This window comes from Meleagris gallopavo, chromosome 17 (assembly GCF_000146605.3).
Source record: "Meleagris gallopavo isolate NT-WF06-2002-E0010 breed Aviagen turkey brand Nicholas breeding stock chromosome 17, Turkey_5.1, whole genome shotgun sequence".
Lineage (NCBI taxonomy): Eukaryota > Metazoa > Chordata > Aves > Galliformes > Phasianidae > Meleagris > Meleagris gallopavo.
In genome coordinates this window covers 7,100,076-7,115,021 of record NC_015027.2, presented here as the reverse complement: position 1 = coordinate 7,115,021, position 14,946 = coordinate 7,100,076, and the positions used below count along the sequence as shown (strand labels likewise).

At 39.7% G+C, this 14,946-nt stretch overlaps 1 protein-coding gene across 1 annotated transcript in view; it reads right to left on the bottom strand.

Annotated features, from left to right (window-relative positions):
* Positions 1 to 367: 367 nt before the first annotated feature.
* Positions 368 to 14,946, bottom strand: part of PATZ1 (POZ/BTB and AT hook containing zinc finger 1) — a 21,490-nt gene continuing 6,911 nt past the window's right edge. Inside the window, exons 2-6 of the mRNA XM_019620921.1 lie at positions 13,949 to 14,941; positions 11,584 to 11,647; positions 8,608 to 8,679; positions 6,089 to 6,260; positions 368 to 594 (exon numbers count right to left, since the gene is read on the bottom strand). Coding sequence (XP_019476466.1) covers positions 383 to 594; positions 6,089 to 6,260; positions 8,608 to 8,679; positions 11,584 to 11,647; positions 13,949 to 14,941 — 1,513 coding nt within the window. The 3' untranslated portion in view covers positions 368 to 382. The remainder of the gene's footprint in view (positions 595 to 6,088; positions 6,261 to 8,607; positions 8,680 to 11,583; positions 11,648 to 13,948; positions 14,942 to 14,946) is intronic.

Below are 14,946 nucleotides of genomic sequence, written 5' to 3'. Positions count from 1 at the left end.
CAACAAAAAACCCACAACTGGAGCTTTCCATTGGCACAGACTTTGTTTAACCCAGCATGCTGTTTTTTCCTGGGCAAGAAAACAACCATGGTTTCATGGTTGCGTTCTCGGGCTCTCTCTCTGCCTTCACTAGAAATCAGAAACAAGGTTTGGTTGACACAAGATTTAAGTGTAGTGGACTACGGACTTGTCAAGGATCTGCAGCTCTCGGGTAAAATGCAAACACTGCTCCTAGGTCAAGATGAACTAACATAGCTTTTCCCCAGGCTTATTAAATCACCTAAGTGATGACAAATGTTGCATGCTATGTGATTTCTCTGCATATTCCTCAGACTCTTTCTAGCATCTTTCCTGTCCTTCCTCCCTCCTTCCCTCCCCTTTCTCATGACCAGCCCAACATCCCACAGCACCAAGTTCTGCACAGAGAAGCAAGGTGCAGGGCAGGAAGTCTCTTGCCTTTGATGCCATAGGTTCTGACGCAGTGGAATGCTGCTCCCCCATTCGGGATGGACTCCTGGTGCCTGGAGACCTGGGGAAGGGGAACACCGTGGTGGGTTTTAACATGGACCTTTAAGTAGGAGGCAGAGGAGAAACCTAAACAAGATAAAAGGAGATGAGATCCTGCCATCAGCAAAGACACACATCTGCCTTCTCTGTTCCTTACATCTTTTTCTTGCTCCTATTCCCTATTTACAAGGTTAGCATTAATACCAGCTTGATTTCTGGCTACCTACAACATGTTCAACTACATCCCTGGACATAATCAAACAATGAACACAATACATATCTTTCATTAGACATCATTTGCTTATTGGAGGTCACGATGAAAGATCAACAGCCTCCTTGAGAAACAAATCCTATACAACCTTAGCAGATCATATGAAACTTTATGGGGAAAAAAAAAGGCAGAAGAGACATGACACAAAAAGGCACCCATATATCTTCACCTTTTTTTTTTAATTTAAAATTCTTTTTATACTTTGCGAGACAGTTCAAAGTATTTTACTTTATGCAGTTAAGACCTGAAGGAGTACAATTTAGTAACACAGCTCTTTAGAATTTACTTTGCCTTCCCTTAGTTTCCAGCATCTATAGTCGCTCCTAGAAGACAGAAAGCTGAACCTATTCAGATTTTAAGAAACACAGTTTTGTTGTAGTTATTTTCAAAGACTATTTTCCCCATTCAGCTCATCCTGAGTTTTAAAAACTATATTGAAACTCATGTTTTGTCTCCAGTTAACAGAAAAAAATATATATATATCAGAATGAAATCTCAATATTTCTATTAGCTGCTTAGACCATGAAATTAAAACCACATATTTCAAACACTGAATTCTAATTAAACATTGTTTTAAATTTGTTCATGTGCTATTTTTTTCTATTTCTTAACTCTCACAAATAAGAACTTCTTCTTTAATGTAATAAATTATCTAACAAATACTTTGAAACATTTTAAAATTCAGATTTTAATAAACCTGTGGGTAGTACTAGAAGCATTTGGATCACACATAAGGCACATGGAGGACAGAGTTTTGAACACTTTTTATACAGGTAAGCCCATCAATAACCATCTTATAACACTTTCATGTTGGAATCATTTTCCTTTAAGAGCAGACAGCAGAACACACGTTCAACAGTCACAGAGCTCCAGGTTCCTGTTCTGCAAACAGATAACCTGAGGCTTGGATTAATTCTTTTTAAAACCAATACAGCATTTGCAGCACCAGCCCTTGAAACAGAACTTTCATATCAGTGCTTCACTTTATGAACAGATATACTGTTGTAAAGCCACTTTTACAGTGATGTAACTGCATTGACAATTGCTGAGATATAATAACATATTAGGAGAGATGCAAAATCAATGCTGGCTCACATGTTTGTGGGTTGTTGCTGGGTGGGTTTTTTGACAGCAGCTGATAATTTTAGGTGCTGAATGTAATAACAAATAAGAATTCCCTCTGTCTACCCGACAGAATTGTCACTGCACAGCCAGGATCAAAGACTGTTCAAGAGTTAAGAATTACATGCACATGGCATGCAGAGCAAGACAGAACTCCACTGCAACTTGCTGGAGAAAAAAGGGGCAGGGAGCTGAGAATGAACAAGAGATAGTTGCTGCGGATCCCTGAGTTGAAAATGAAAGTAAAGAAAATATATAAGATTCAGCAAGAAAACCATAACAGAAGAAATTGAGAACAAGGATTGGAATCATCTCGGAAAAATCATCCAGGGAGCTAATGTAAGGATATTTTCTTCTGAAGTAAGGCAAGACTTATGCTCAGGCACAAAACGCTGCGCTGAATGTGTCGCTGGGCTGCAAGAGAATCTGTTTTTCCAACAAAAATGAAAAATTTACAGCAGATATGGATAGAACTGATGTGTGACTGCTAGAGAAAAGGACCAATGTCCAGATGTAATGGTGATACGTACAACTCAAGGTATTTCCCTTATTTCCTACATGTCTAACGACTGCATGCATGCTGAGATGAGTTTCTTTCTCTAGCAACACATTAAAATCCTATTGCTAACCATTAACAAAGGACTACACAGTTATTCAGTGTGTTTCTATACTACAACTGACACAGGGAAATCTAGAGTTGTAATCTCTGCTATACAGTCATTTTTCTGAACTCTGCAATTCTATTTGTAGAACACATTGTTTTATATAATGAAAGCTGCCTGCAAAGTGTGTTAGCTCCCCTTTCTGTACTTGGCAGATGAACATGTGAGTCATCAGCTTCTATCAAGGCAGGAAGAATGCCAACTGCTTCATAAGAAACTGTTTGAAATGAGATTTTTTTGGCTTTATTCTATTTTTTTCTGAAGCACTCAGTACTGCTTTTTTTTTTTTTCCCCCATTAGGCCTTAATTAGGAATAGCTGTCCTAGGAAGATGGGGGTGAATTCACAATCAATAATCCTTTACTTTTTGAAATCTCTTTAAAAACAAGATCAAGCTAATGCAGAGCACAAAGTGGCAGTATGTTTCAAATAAAAGTATTTATTGCTTTACCCATACACAGCTCACAGCTTTGCGGAGCAGATTATTTCTTCATTCCAGACTAATCAACATTAAAAACGTGCACTGAAAAAAACAATCTTCATTCTTTTCTCAGGTAACATCCACAGGGAGACAACTACAAAAATAGCTGTAGGATGCTCCTTTTTCAAAAATTCTGATTTGGACTTAGCCAGAACATTTGGAGAATGATTCTAGCTTCAGTCAGCTTAGTCAGCTCTGTATCCACCATTAAAAATACAATAATTCACTTTATTGTAAAAATAATAATAATAATAATCTAACTTGTGATTAGAATATGCACTCATCCCCAAACTCCTCTGATTTCTGTGAAGCAAACAGTGCATGAGTCTGAAATAGAACGTGGCTGTTCCAACTTGCAAACCTGACAGCAAAGCATCAGCTTCGGACTTGCCAAAGTCAGGAAGCTTGTAGTTCTTTGAAAAACCCTCACAAGCAAATGAAGTTCCTAGGAAGGGTAAGAGGATATTATATAACAACTAAGCAGGAGCAAGTCTTTTGGATTTAAACTGATTAAAAAAAAGTCTTTAAAAGTGAGGATTAAGTTTCCATAAGCACATTTTCCATTACTTTTTAAAAACAAAACAAACAAATCAGAAAATCTCAGAAAAGCACACTGCACAGCTCCCTCGGTTAGAGAAGATTTAATTGCTTACATAATTACTCTAAGCAAAAAGACCCTTAGTAAGAAAAGAACCTGAAGAAAATCAACTCACAGATGGTAATTTTTGGATGTTATACTGCCATTTTTGCAAAATACATAAAATTAGCAAAAGGGCACATGAATGACATAATAAACAACTGGCAACCACTTTCAATCAGACACTGAGGTCCTTTTCTCCTAAACCCACTATGCCTTTAGGAGAACACAAGACACTTGATAAACTTCTACAGAAAAGCCTTCAGTCTGATGGGATGAAGTGAGGATTCTGAGTTAGTATTTCCCACTCTGATTTTGCCACTAGGATGAGTTCAGCAGTACAAGTCACCTTTTTATCCACTTTTTTTGTTGCTTTTTTTGGTGGGCCAGCATCCTACTTCCCTTTACAAGCAGCTCTTAAAATTTTTCATCATCTTGCTTGACAATTATTATATCCAGCACTACTTAAGTTCTAATTAAAAAACACAGCAGGACATCAGCAGGAGGAAGGATAAAACTGCATTGTAGCTCTAGCAGCCACAGCTGGGGGCAGCATGCAGCTTCTGACTGTGCCAGTGCCCATCAAATAGAGGTTTCCAATGCATACATTTTCCACTGTACTTCTGTACGTCTTCAGCCTCTACAATTTAAGATATCTATTTTAAACAGTGAAGATTATAATTTGATTCTAGAAAGCTCTGGATTTAAAAAATCTCAATATCATGGATCATAAACCTGTAATCAAAATTCATGGCATGTAACAATGCCCATAATACAGGCGGTTGACAAAGCCAGTCTATAACTTCCTTTTCCTATGAATTTTAACACAAAATAAATATTTAGCAACAGTTCAACAGTTTTGTTATGGTTTGTAAGTGCTGATGTATAACGGAATTCACAGCAACACATTTGCAATACATAAACCGTAAGAATAAAGTAGTTGCTAATAGCTTGCTGTAAAAAAAACCTCTATTTTATTTAAATTCCTACTGTATATCTAGGCCTGTAAGATGTGAATACTCCTTTTAATCATTTCATTGTTTAATCACCAGATCTGTCTTTGTCATGCTGGCTTAATGTTAAAGGAGCCGCAGTGACATCTGGTGGTAGTTGAGTTGAAACTCAAGTTTATAAGCCCTGGAAATGTGACAATTTCTCCCAACCTACACGTGTTTGTTTAGCACCGTGTACACCTGAGGGAGAGCAGAACAGCACCTGGACCTTGCAGAGCATCCTGCGTGTTGTTACAACAGAAAGAATCAGGACAAGCTTAAGCAGCGTTTCAGAAGAGAGGCCTTTATGTGAAGAGGAAGCCGAGCCTCATCACACATCGTCTACCTGGAGCTTCAGAATCTGAAGATTTTCAACACAGATACCATATCTAGTCAAAATGTTAGTATCATTTTCAGGACCTAACATATGGCTAAATCACTGGAGACGCCTCCCTCACAAGTGAATGTCTCTCATTACTCATCATCTCCTCATCATCTCAAACCTCCTACAGCCCTCGTTATTCGACGCAGTTCTCTCATAAGATTTGATTTCATCTCCCTTAAAATAGGAATGGCAGCACACATTACCAAAAAACAGCTCATCAGAAAAAAAGAGATCCCCAAACACAGAGGCAACATGTTGCCATACTCACTAAGTTTGTACACGAGTGTGAGCCAGCAGTACATTTTGAAGTTGACTATTAATCATTCAAAAAAATGCAAGCAAACAGGCATTAGCAAGTCAAAATTATTTTTTCTTCTTTCCAAAGTTTGCCCAGCTTGCTTAACATCCCGCAAAGCCTAAGTCTACAAGTGTCTCTCCAACTTGGCAGTACTAAAAACAGATGGAAAAAGTTGAAAAGCTGTATTTACACAAATAAAAGTAAAGCACATTTTTAGTGCTCTTTAAGAGACTTGTTTCAGAAATATATATTAATACAAAGCAATTTCTTGGGAGAAGTGGGAGAAGCAGTTTGACTCTGCTGCTGCACCAGGAGATTAATAAGATAATAAAATGTATATTCTTTATGTACAGTATATAATTCTCAACTTCATGTGTATTTCAAATATTCTTCTTCCAGACTGTACACGGGGACCAGAAAAAAATGTGCATGATGAAGAAGGCAATGTATCATGGTTATTTTATAGTAATCTGGATACTTAGCAAATAAAATTCTTAAAATTGTCTAAGAATAATTTGCTTCAGATTTAAACTAAGGTTCTTTAGGAACTATTAACTATATAAGAGCAGACCTATAGCACCACCAGTTTCGAAGTTAAGAATTCAATAAGGAAAGCAAAGAATATGTACACATATAAGTATATATGTCTCTTGTTGCAGACAGTCACACAGCCTTACAGCTTCCCTCGAGCATTCTCCCAGCCCACTGAAATTAAAAAATTGTTTCTTCATTACCTCGGTTACAGATAGTGCAGAAATTGCTTGGTCCTTCACTGTGTTTCTTCAAATGATCTGCCATATATGCTGCCCGCAAGTACTTCCCACACACCTGGCATGGAACTTTGTCTTCATGACATGCTAGGTGTGAGCGCAGTCGATCACGCGTGGCAAAGGAAGCATTACAAGTCTGCAGGTACAACGAGAACCATGTGACTCAACAACCCTGCTAAAAGCACTGACGCTGTCAAATCTATTTAGCATTCTTTAGAGTAAATACCTCAGACCCTGCATATACAAATCACATGATACACAAGCCATTTCCCCACAGTTAACAATTCAGACCACCCACATATCACACAAGATGTGGTTACTACTTGAAAGAATTAAGAAAGCAAGAAAACAGCGCTAATGTACTACAGATAATAATACTTCAATATAGATAAGAGTTCTAAGGCCTTAGCTCCTCACTGAGGATGAAGATATTAATACCAAGAAATATTTAATAACAGAAGTAGCATTACAGTAAATTCTGCCACTTCACTGAGCCATTAACATCACTTCAGACCACTCAAAATGTCCTCTTTGACACTTTCCTAAATTTTGTTCTCTGATACAATCTGACTTGTACAGAGGATTTCTCCTTTGGACTAAGAAGACACATAATAAAGCATGAGAGAATTGCCTGGGATGAAAAAAACAAAAGACAGTAAAAGAGCCATCCTGGTACCCCCAGCAGCAGTGCAGACAAAGTGCAGAAGTGAAGCCTCGGAAGTGAGCAGGTATCAAAATAACTGCATAGCAATGTAGTCTGTTTAAAACTTACCCCGATCAAGCTATCATATCTCACTTATTATCATGAAACAAGCTTGATCTGCCATGAGATAATATTGGTTCTACATGCCCACTTCTCAGAGGTAATCTGTATGACAGATGAGAGACAGTTCCCTCCCATGTTCATAGTCACAGCAAGTGGCAGCTGTGCAGACTGTGTATATGCCTACTACGACAGCCTGTCAGTTCTGAAAGGTTTGATGTATTCCTAACATGAAGGAAAATAGTAAACCATCAGTAATACACTGTACAAGTTATTATTGTCCAAAACGACTGCTCACAAGTGCAAGAAGGAAAACAAAAGCAGGTATGTGTTAGAATGACCAGACCAAACGGGCAACAGTGACATCCCAGAGTGCACAGTGTTTGGTTTATACCACACCTTTATATAAAATAATGCAGGTATAAGTTGTATAACCAGAGTCCCCTAAGAAATAATATAAGAAAATTAAGTGACTTGGGAACTGGATACATTCTGCCATTTCAAGTATCAGGGTGCAGTTAAACAACTCTTTCACCAGAGAGAGGCTTGTTAAATTAACAATCTTAGTAAAATTACAAAATTACAACTTCAGATAAACGAAATCGATAAATACAGGTAAGGGTAACCTACACAATTTTGTGTAATTTAGTGAATCAACAGCTTGACCTATAAAACACTAAAGGCAGCTGAAAAGTACCTATCCATTTCAACAGGCTTTGGATTCATTTGACCCTGTGAGATGCTTAAGTAAAGTAAATTCCCATGGAGCTTAGGCTACTCGGCAGCAAGCACAAGACTTAGCACCTCACTGGATCAGGACTTAATGTACTTAAAAAAGCAACAGCAAAATTATCTGAATTTCCATGATACACAGTTTAGCTAAGCTCACCAGACAAAGAATCATAAATCACAAGCAGTGAAGATTAAGAGGTAAATTCTTAAAAATGAAAAATTTCTCTGTATTTGAAATCTCAGGACACAGCGCTGAGCAAAAGAGGTGCAGCTTTCATTTACTTAAATGTTATTAGAGGTAAACGCTCAATTAAGTTAGGATTCCTAATGCTGATGCTAATCAATCTGTTGGATATCAACTAAAAGTATATAACCAGATAATCAAGGATGACAGCCAAAAGACCCATCATCAATTACTCTAGTAATATTGAGCCACAGTGAGTGTCCATACAAAAGCATTGGGAGTGCATTAGTTTATAAAGCAGACCAGAGACAAACCACATAAATACACGGATGCCAGAAGTAAAATTGTATCTGTCTCACATTGAAACGACCAAGTTGAAAGCTAAGAGAAAGGCAATGTAATCATTTATGTGTTGCTGCTGAGTTTTGTAAAGTTCATCTTTGGATAAGCTGTATAGCAAATACATCTGTGAAGAAGCTTTGAAAAAATAATCAGTCCAGTGGAGAAAGCAAGAACCAGTTTAGCTGAATCATAACGATGGGAGATAGGACTATAATTAAAGAAAACCCCAAAGTTAATATTCAAATAGTTAATATTTATAAAAGTATAGAGCAAAAAAAAAAAAAAAGTAAAAAGTTTTATTTTATAAAAGATGTGAAGTGCTACACGAGTACTAAGTATTTATCATTAATTGTTAATCATAGAAGAAAACTCCAGTGCTTTCCTATCAAACATTGCAAAGGTATATAAATAGACCAAAAAGAATATATATATAAAGTTTAAAAAACATTGTTGAAGAAATACCTCTTGAAGTTTCAACTTTTCTATGGCTGTGGATGTCTCTGAGCTTATTCCATGGTGGCTGCCATTTTCCTGCTAATAGGCAGGAAGTAAGAGAAATTAGGACAGGAAGAAACTCATTCTGCATTGAAATCAATGGGAAAAGCACTGGACTTGGGATGCCAATTTTAGGTTTATTTAAATAGATATCTTTCTTTAACAAAAGCTCTGCTTTAACTTAACCTTGTTTTTTTTCTTCTTTTTTTTTTTTAAACTTTCAGTTGCCAGAGGAACAACCTTCCTCTTGCCTCACAGAAGGAACAAACTTCTTGTTCCTCCCCTTTTTTCTTTCTCGTCCACAGAACTGCAGCCTAACTTCTATACCAATCACACTCAAAAACCAACAATACATCCTTATGTCTTCCCATGATGAGCCAGCAAACCAACCTGTCCCTTATGGCCATAACACTGACTTACCCCTTCTCCTATATCTGGAACTCAAATGTAAGTTTAAAGAAAAAAACAAAAAACAAGACAAAACGAACAAACAAAAAAACAACAAAAAAGAAGGAAAAAAAAAATCATCATTGCAACAATACAAGGGAAATATAGCCAGAGTGCTACTCAGTGTCTGGTCTGGACACCAGTGCAACTTCTTGGATCAGTTTCCTGAGATGCCCTGGTCTGTGGAGGTTTTCCCCTTTCTGCATCTATTTTAACAAAAAAGCTGGAATCAGGTCTTTGTGTGGCATGGGATGCTACAAGGGTTGGAAGTTAGGAGAGTTTTTCAAAGGTCAGTGAAACCAATGAAAACGAGAATGAAAACCTGGAAAAAAACAAGCCAATATTAAGCTATTTTCCTTATTAGTGGCCAGGTACTCTGTCTTGATAAACGTCATAGAACAAAAGTGTTACTGGCTATGAGATAACCAGAAGGAGAACTTTATCAATTTATGTACGAGCTTTTAGATTCAAAACAATTTTCAGTGCATGGCATCCCTTTGTATGGTTTGTATGACATATATCGAAATCCAGGCATGCTCAAGGTTTTCTTCATTTGACAGCGTATTGTTCAGTCTTTTTTCAAAGAGACACAGCAGCTCTTTAACAAACATTCTACATGGTGTTTAAGATTAACGAATTATTAACTTTGCAGAGTTAAGCATTCAAAAATGAAGAACAAATCAAGCTTGAAATGACAATCTCAATTCTGCCCTCATGCTTGTAATCTATAGATTATAGCTTCTAACTGAAATAAACAATGCATATAATGTCACAGGACTTTAAACAGCAAATACATAATGAGAAAGGCAGTTCTTAGAAAATGCTATCACAGAATACATGTGTGCAAGGAGATAAGAGTTGAGCTTGGCTGCACAATCTTAGTTTCTGTATTTCTTGACTTTCCAGCTCTTAGTGTATCCTCTGATTCACACTTGCACAGTTTATATTTAGTCCTCTTAAATTGATATGAAAACTATTAAGTATCAGCTGGTAAAGGACAATTCAAGCTCACCAGTGTTATTCATCAATTGCATATATTCAGTAACCTTGATACCAACTAGCAAAAGAATCGAGAGTTTCTGGTTATGTTGAGACCTAAGTATTACTTTCACACCTGCAAACAAACATATGCTTGGGGACAACATTTTCAGTTATCTTCAGTTTATCCACTCACACCCCTTGCTATCCATCCCCAAAGTGTGAGATCTTTTTTGCAAGCAGAATTTTCCAATGTATATGAATCTATACCCCTTAATCATCTTAATAAGTTCAAACCAATCTAAGGTTTCTATAAAGTAAAGAGTAAAATCACCACGAAGGCTCTATGGCCTGATTTACAAAGGCGCTGAGCTCCTGCAGACTGTACTGAGGGCAACAAAAACCTCTAGATGGCTCTATACTTCTGAAAATCTGTTTAAGGGATTATTAAAACTACAAAAACCTTTCAAAACTCTCACAGTTTGGAGGAAACATAGCAAAGGTGTGTCAAGAGGTGGAAATAAGTGCAGATGAGGAGGCAGCAGTCACATAGGATTGACGAGGTTCGTAAAACATTAAAAACTTCAGAAGGAAAAAAAATCTTCTAACTTTTCTGTCTTCAAAGAAAATGAAGTTATCATGCTCAATCTTTCTTAAAATAAATAGATAACCAAGCCTTTCTTCAGAGAACAACCATGCAGACTGCTAGCCCAACAAATGTTTTAGAAGTTTGCCTAACAAATTTGTGAAGACAGTGGGTGATAATGGAAGCTGGTTCTCAACTTTGGTTTTAATTAACACTTCCAGGCACCTTTTAAATCTCTACACAAATGAATTACAAAATATCTTTCTTGATTTGTTCATTCAAACCACAATGAATGATTAATTTACTGTAAAGTAAATATATATATATGTATATATGAATATACTACTTTGTGACATCATATTACAAAGATACTGAAAGAATACTGTGCCTATATTATCTATGCTCTCACTGGGAGGAAAAAAAAAAGCTTCCAATTTTGCTCAGTGCAATGTTCTGAATGCTATATGATAAAAAGAGCACCCTGGCAAGCGACAATAATTTATGAATTTTATTTGAAATTATTCTAAAAACAACAAACCAAGTCAACATTGGAGCCTTCTGTTGGTAACTGCAACAGAGTGGGAAAGAGGAGGGTGGGAAAAAGAGGGCATTCTCTGTGACATTGACTTAAGCTCAGGGACAAGGTGAGTGGGTAAGAGATCTGGGGAGGGTCAGCAGCAGGAAAGAGTGGAGCAGTAGGGAAGAACACGTTGCAGAAGCAGAGGGAAGCAGGACCAAAGCAGCACAAGGGACTGGAGGACAGGGGGAATGTTAAGCAGCTATCGTAGTGGAATGCTCACTTTCAAATACTTATCCAATTCACACACAGGTGGTATTTTTATCGATACTTTGTAATTCTCTGCACATTTACAAATCTAACACCTTAAAACAAAGATAACCCATATACCAGTGTAAGCCCCTCCAGCTCCTACCTGACACTTGTGAGGTCTCTCTGAGGTATGCACCTGTTTGATGTGTCCATTCAAGTGGTCTGGCCTTCAAAGAAAATACACATATGCACACTTGTAACAAATACTAAAAATAACTGTCTAATTTTAACAAAAAAAAAAAAGAAAAAAAAAGAAAAAAGAGAGAGACAATCCCTGTGGTGGATCTATTACGGATGTTGTGACATTTAACTTTCCAAGAACCAGATTACCAACAAGTGGGACTCTACCTTAAGTATTCTCTCCAACTTGCTAAAAGAGCAGCATTTTCTTGCAAAGAAGCTCTGACTGAACAAACAAAGCAAACAGGAAATACGAGCTCAATTTTCAAACCTACATGTCCCCTTCCAAACTCCTATTCAGGCCTTGACCATCAGGGTAGTCAGGTTTACCGTTGCCAAATATTTGAAAATCAGCCCCTTCTGATTTATGTCCCAAACATAGATGTAAGAAGCCAACTTTAAGCACCTTTGTGCAAAAAGACTGACTCTACGCTCTGTTGCTGTGACATTCTCTATCAGCAAGACAAAAAAAAACAACTGTCCTAACTCACAATGTGGTGGAGAGACTGTTAATACAAATAAAGTGCTCTGAAGGTCCCAACTAGAAGGTGCAATGGAAGAGCAAATTATTACTGAAAAAGTTAGACCATTCTTTGCAATTGGGAAAGCCTACTTTGAGAAGACTGAATAGCTGCAGATTTTCCTGATGGGAGTTTCTCTTAGTGGGAAGAAAGCTTTTCATTGTATGAGCCCAAAACTGCTTGGAAACAAGTTCTCCACCCTCTCCTCCCCCAGCTCTCCAGCTGCGCCAATGGGAGCGCGCAGGGTGGAATTCACGCACTGCGGACAGCAGAGCCCGAGCTGTGCTGCTGGAGCCGGCGCTGCGGTGGGCTGGGGCCGTGCAACCAGACAGACAGACGGACTGGGGTCCTCCCAGGTGCTGCCAGCCTGGCGGCCGCGCTGCTGCACTACTCGCTGGAGGAAAGGGCACTAAAGTCGGGCATCGCGCTTCCAGCTTTCCTCTGACAGCTCCTGTAACTGAATACTGCATCTTAAGAAAGGTTCTCTACTTTCCATGCTTCGATTTTAAAAAGACGGATAGATATTTTTGTGGTTTATTTTCTTAACAGTGTACCTGCTTGCTCACATTTTAAGTCATTGGAAACAAGGAGAACTCAACACGTATTTTTCACCTCCCCTTGTTGACAAAAATCTCTCATACAGCAACAGAAATTTTTAATCTTGAACAAAAATGATAAAAATTGGCAATGATCACAGGTAGCACTGTAGTAAAAAGCATAATTTGCTTTTAGCTCACATTTTCAGTTTATGACTTCTCATCACTAAATTTGCAGTCCTGAACAAGGAGCGTCCCCTAATTAGTGCTGATTTTAGAAAAGAAGGGGAAAAAGAAGAGGGAGGAGGAAAAAGAAGAAATCTGTGTTGCCTTAACTTATCCCAGTAACAAAAAACTCTACCAACAGGAGAGCTAGCAGGCACATACTTCCCACGTGTACAGCTGGGAAAACTCTACCCCTGTCAGCTTTTGATTCATTGTCCTGTGTCAGATCCCTCTCCCCTGCTGAGTCAACAACTGCAGACAGAAGCAGAGTGCAGCTACGAGGGGAACACGGCATGGATGCACCCCCCACCCCCCAAGCTCCTAGCCTCAAACTTATATTAACTCCCACAAACAGTGACAACAAAAAAAGCAGCAACATTAAATGCACAGATCTTACGTATGTTGCAGGGCAGAAACAGGATCCCCTTCAGAAGGTTGTAAACCCAAAGGACACAAAGATCATGTATTAAAAGATACTTGATGCTGCAGCCTTTGAAATCTCACCTCTTCCTTCACATTTGGGTGATAAAAAACATTACGAACTAAGAGAAATGAAGGGAAGTTAAGAAAAAAGAAAATTTAAAATGGATACGAGAAAAATAATAAACTTGAGATGTATTAATATTTTGCACTTCAACAGCACCTTCCAACTACCTACAAATCAGGAGTCTCCAGACACTACAGTGAGACAGGTAACTACTAGGGAGACCCACTTGTCAGAAATGTGATCTGAGGGAGGGCCTGACGTGTATGTGGGTCTGGGACAGAGCTGGGGATGTTTACCCAGGAGCCAACTGACTCCCGGATCAGTGTCTTAATTACTTTTAGATCCTTTTGAGAGACTCAGTACAGCCTCCCAGCGGAAATGATGAAAGTTCATTTCTCGAGACATTTTAAATTGGAACAGCCAAACTACCCTATGTACAAATTGTTCTGGTTTCCCAAGAGATGGGAAAGACAACTTCCTAGATCTCTGCATCTACGATCCTTGGAAGTTCTCTCTTACCTGGAAAAGCCTTTCCCGCAGCTCTGGCAGATGTAGGGCTTTCCCACTGAGCCATCGTGGGATCGAACATGATAGGACATCCTGTCTTTCCGCTTGAACCGTAACCCGCACACTGGACAAGAGTAAGGCTTCTCACCAGAGTGTGACAGCTTGTGCCGATTCAGGTGGTACACGTCCCGAAAGATCTTGCCACAGATGTCACATGCCACCTGTTTCCTTGTCCTGCTTCTTTTTCTGGGCGCATCAGGGTCGTCCTGGCCAGGGATGCCATTTTCACCCAGTCTGGGGGGTGGGATGTCTATGTAACCCAGCTGCAAGCTCGTCACCCCATGCTGAGCCTCGTGCTGACGAAGCCGATTGGCATCAGTGAAAACCTTTCCGCAGAGGCCACATGGCAGGATGCCAGCCTCCCGCAGTCCACCCGGGGCCCCGAACATCATGGAGTCCAAGAGGTTGGCTTTACGGGGACGGCCTCTGCCCCGCTTGGTACCTAAGGTGGGGGCACTAGCAGCAACATTCTGGAAGGGTGAGGCCAGCAGCGGCGGGGAAAGGGGTCCTGCCACCATGGGCAGGCGGTCCACACCCTGCAGCACAGGCAGGGAGGACTGTGCCGCGGTGAGTGCAGCCCGCGTGGCCTCGTCTTCAGGCATGCCTGCAATGCCATTGCCATTGGGCGCCAACGTGGCACCGTTGGTCATGTCGAGAGGGAAGCCGAGGTCAGCGGCTCCCGGGCGGAACAGCATGATGTCGGGGCGCGTGGGGGGCACGAGGATCTGCACGTTGGACTGTTTGATGACCTCCTGGCAGATGTCGATGACAGAGCGCATCAGCAGGAACTTGGCGGCCGTCATGAGCTCCGGGAAGCTCTCCAGCCGCACCACGATGCGTGAGGTATAGGCGAAGTCCAGGATGTCCCCGAACACCTTGGAGCTGATGGTGTGCATCTCCAGCTCCCGCCCCCCCCCGGGGGACCCGCCGCCTGCCGTCGCGGTTCTGGC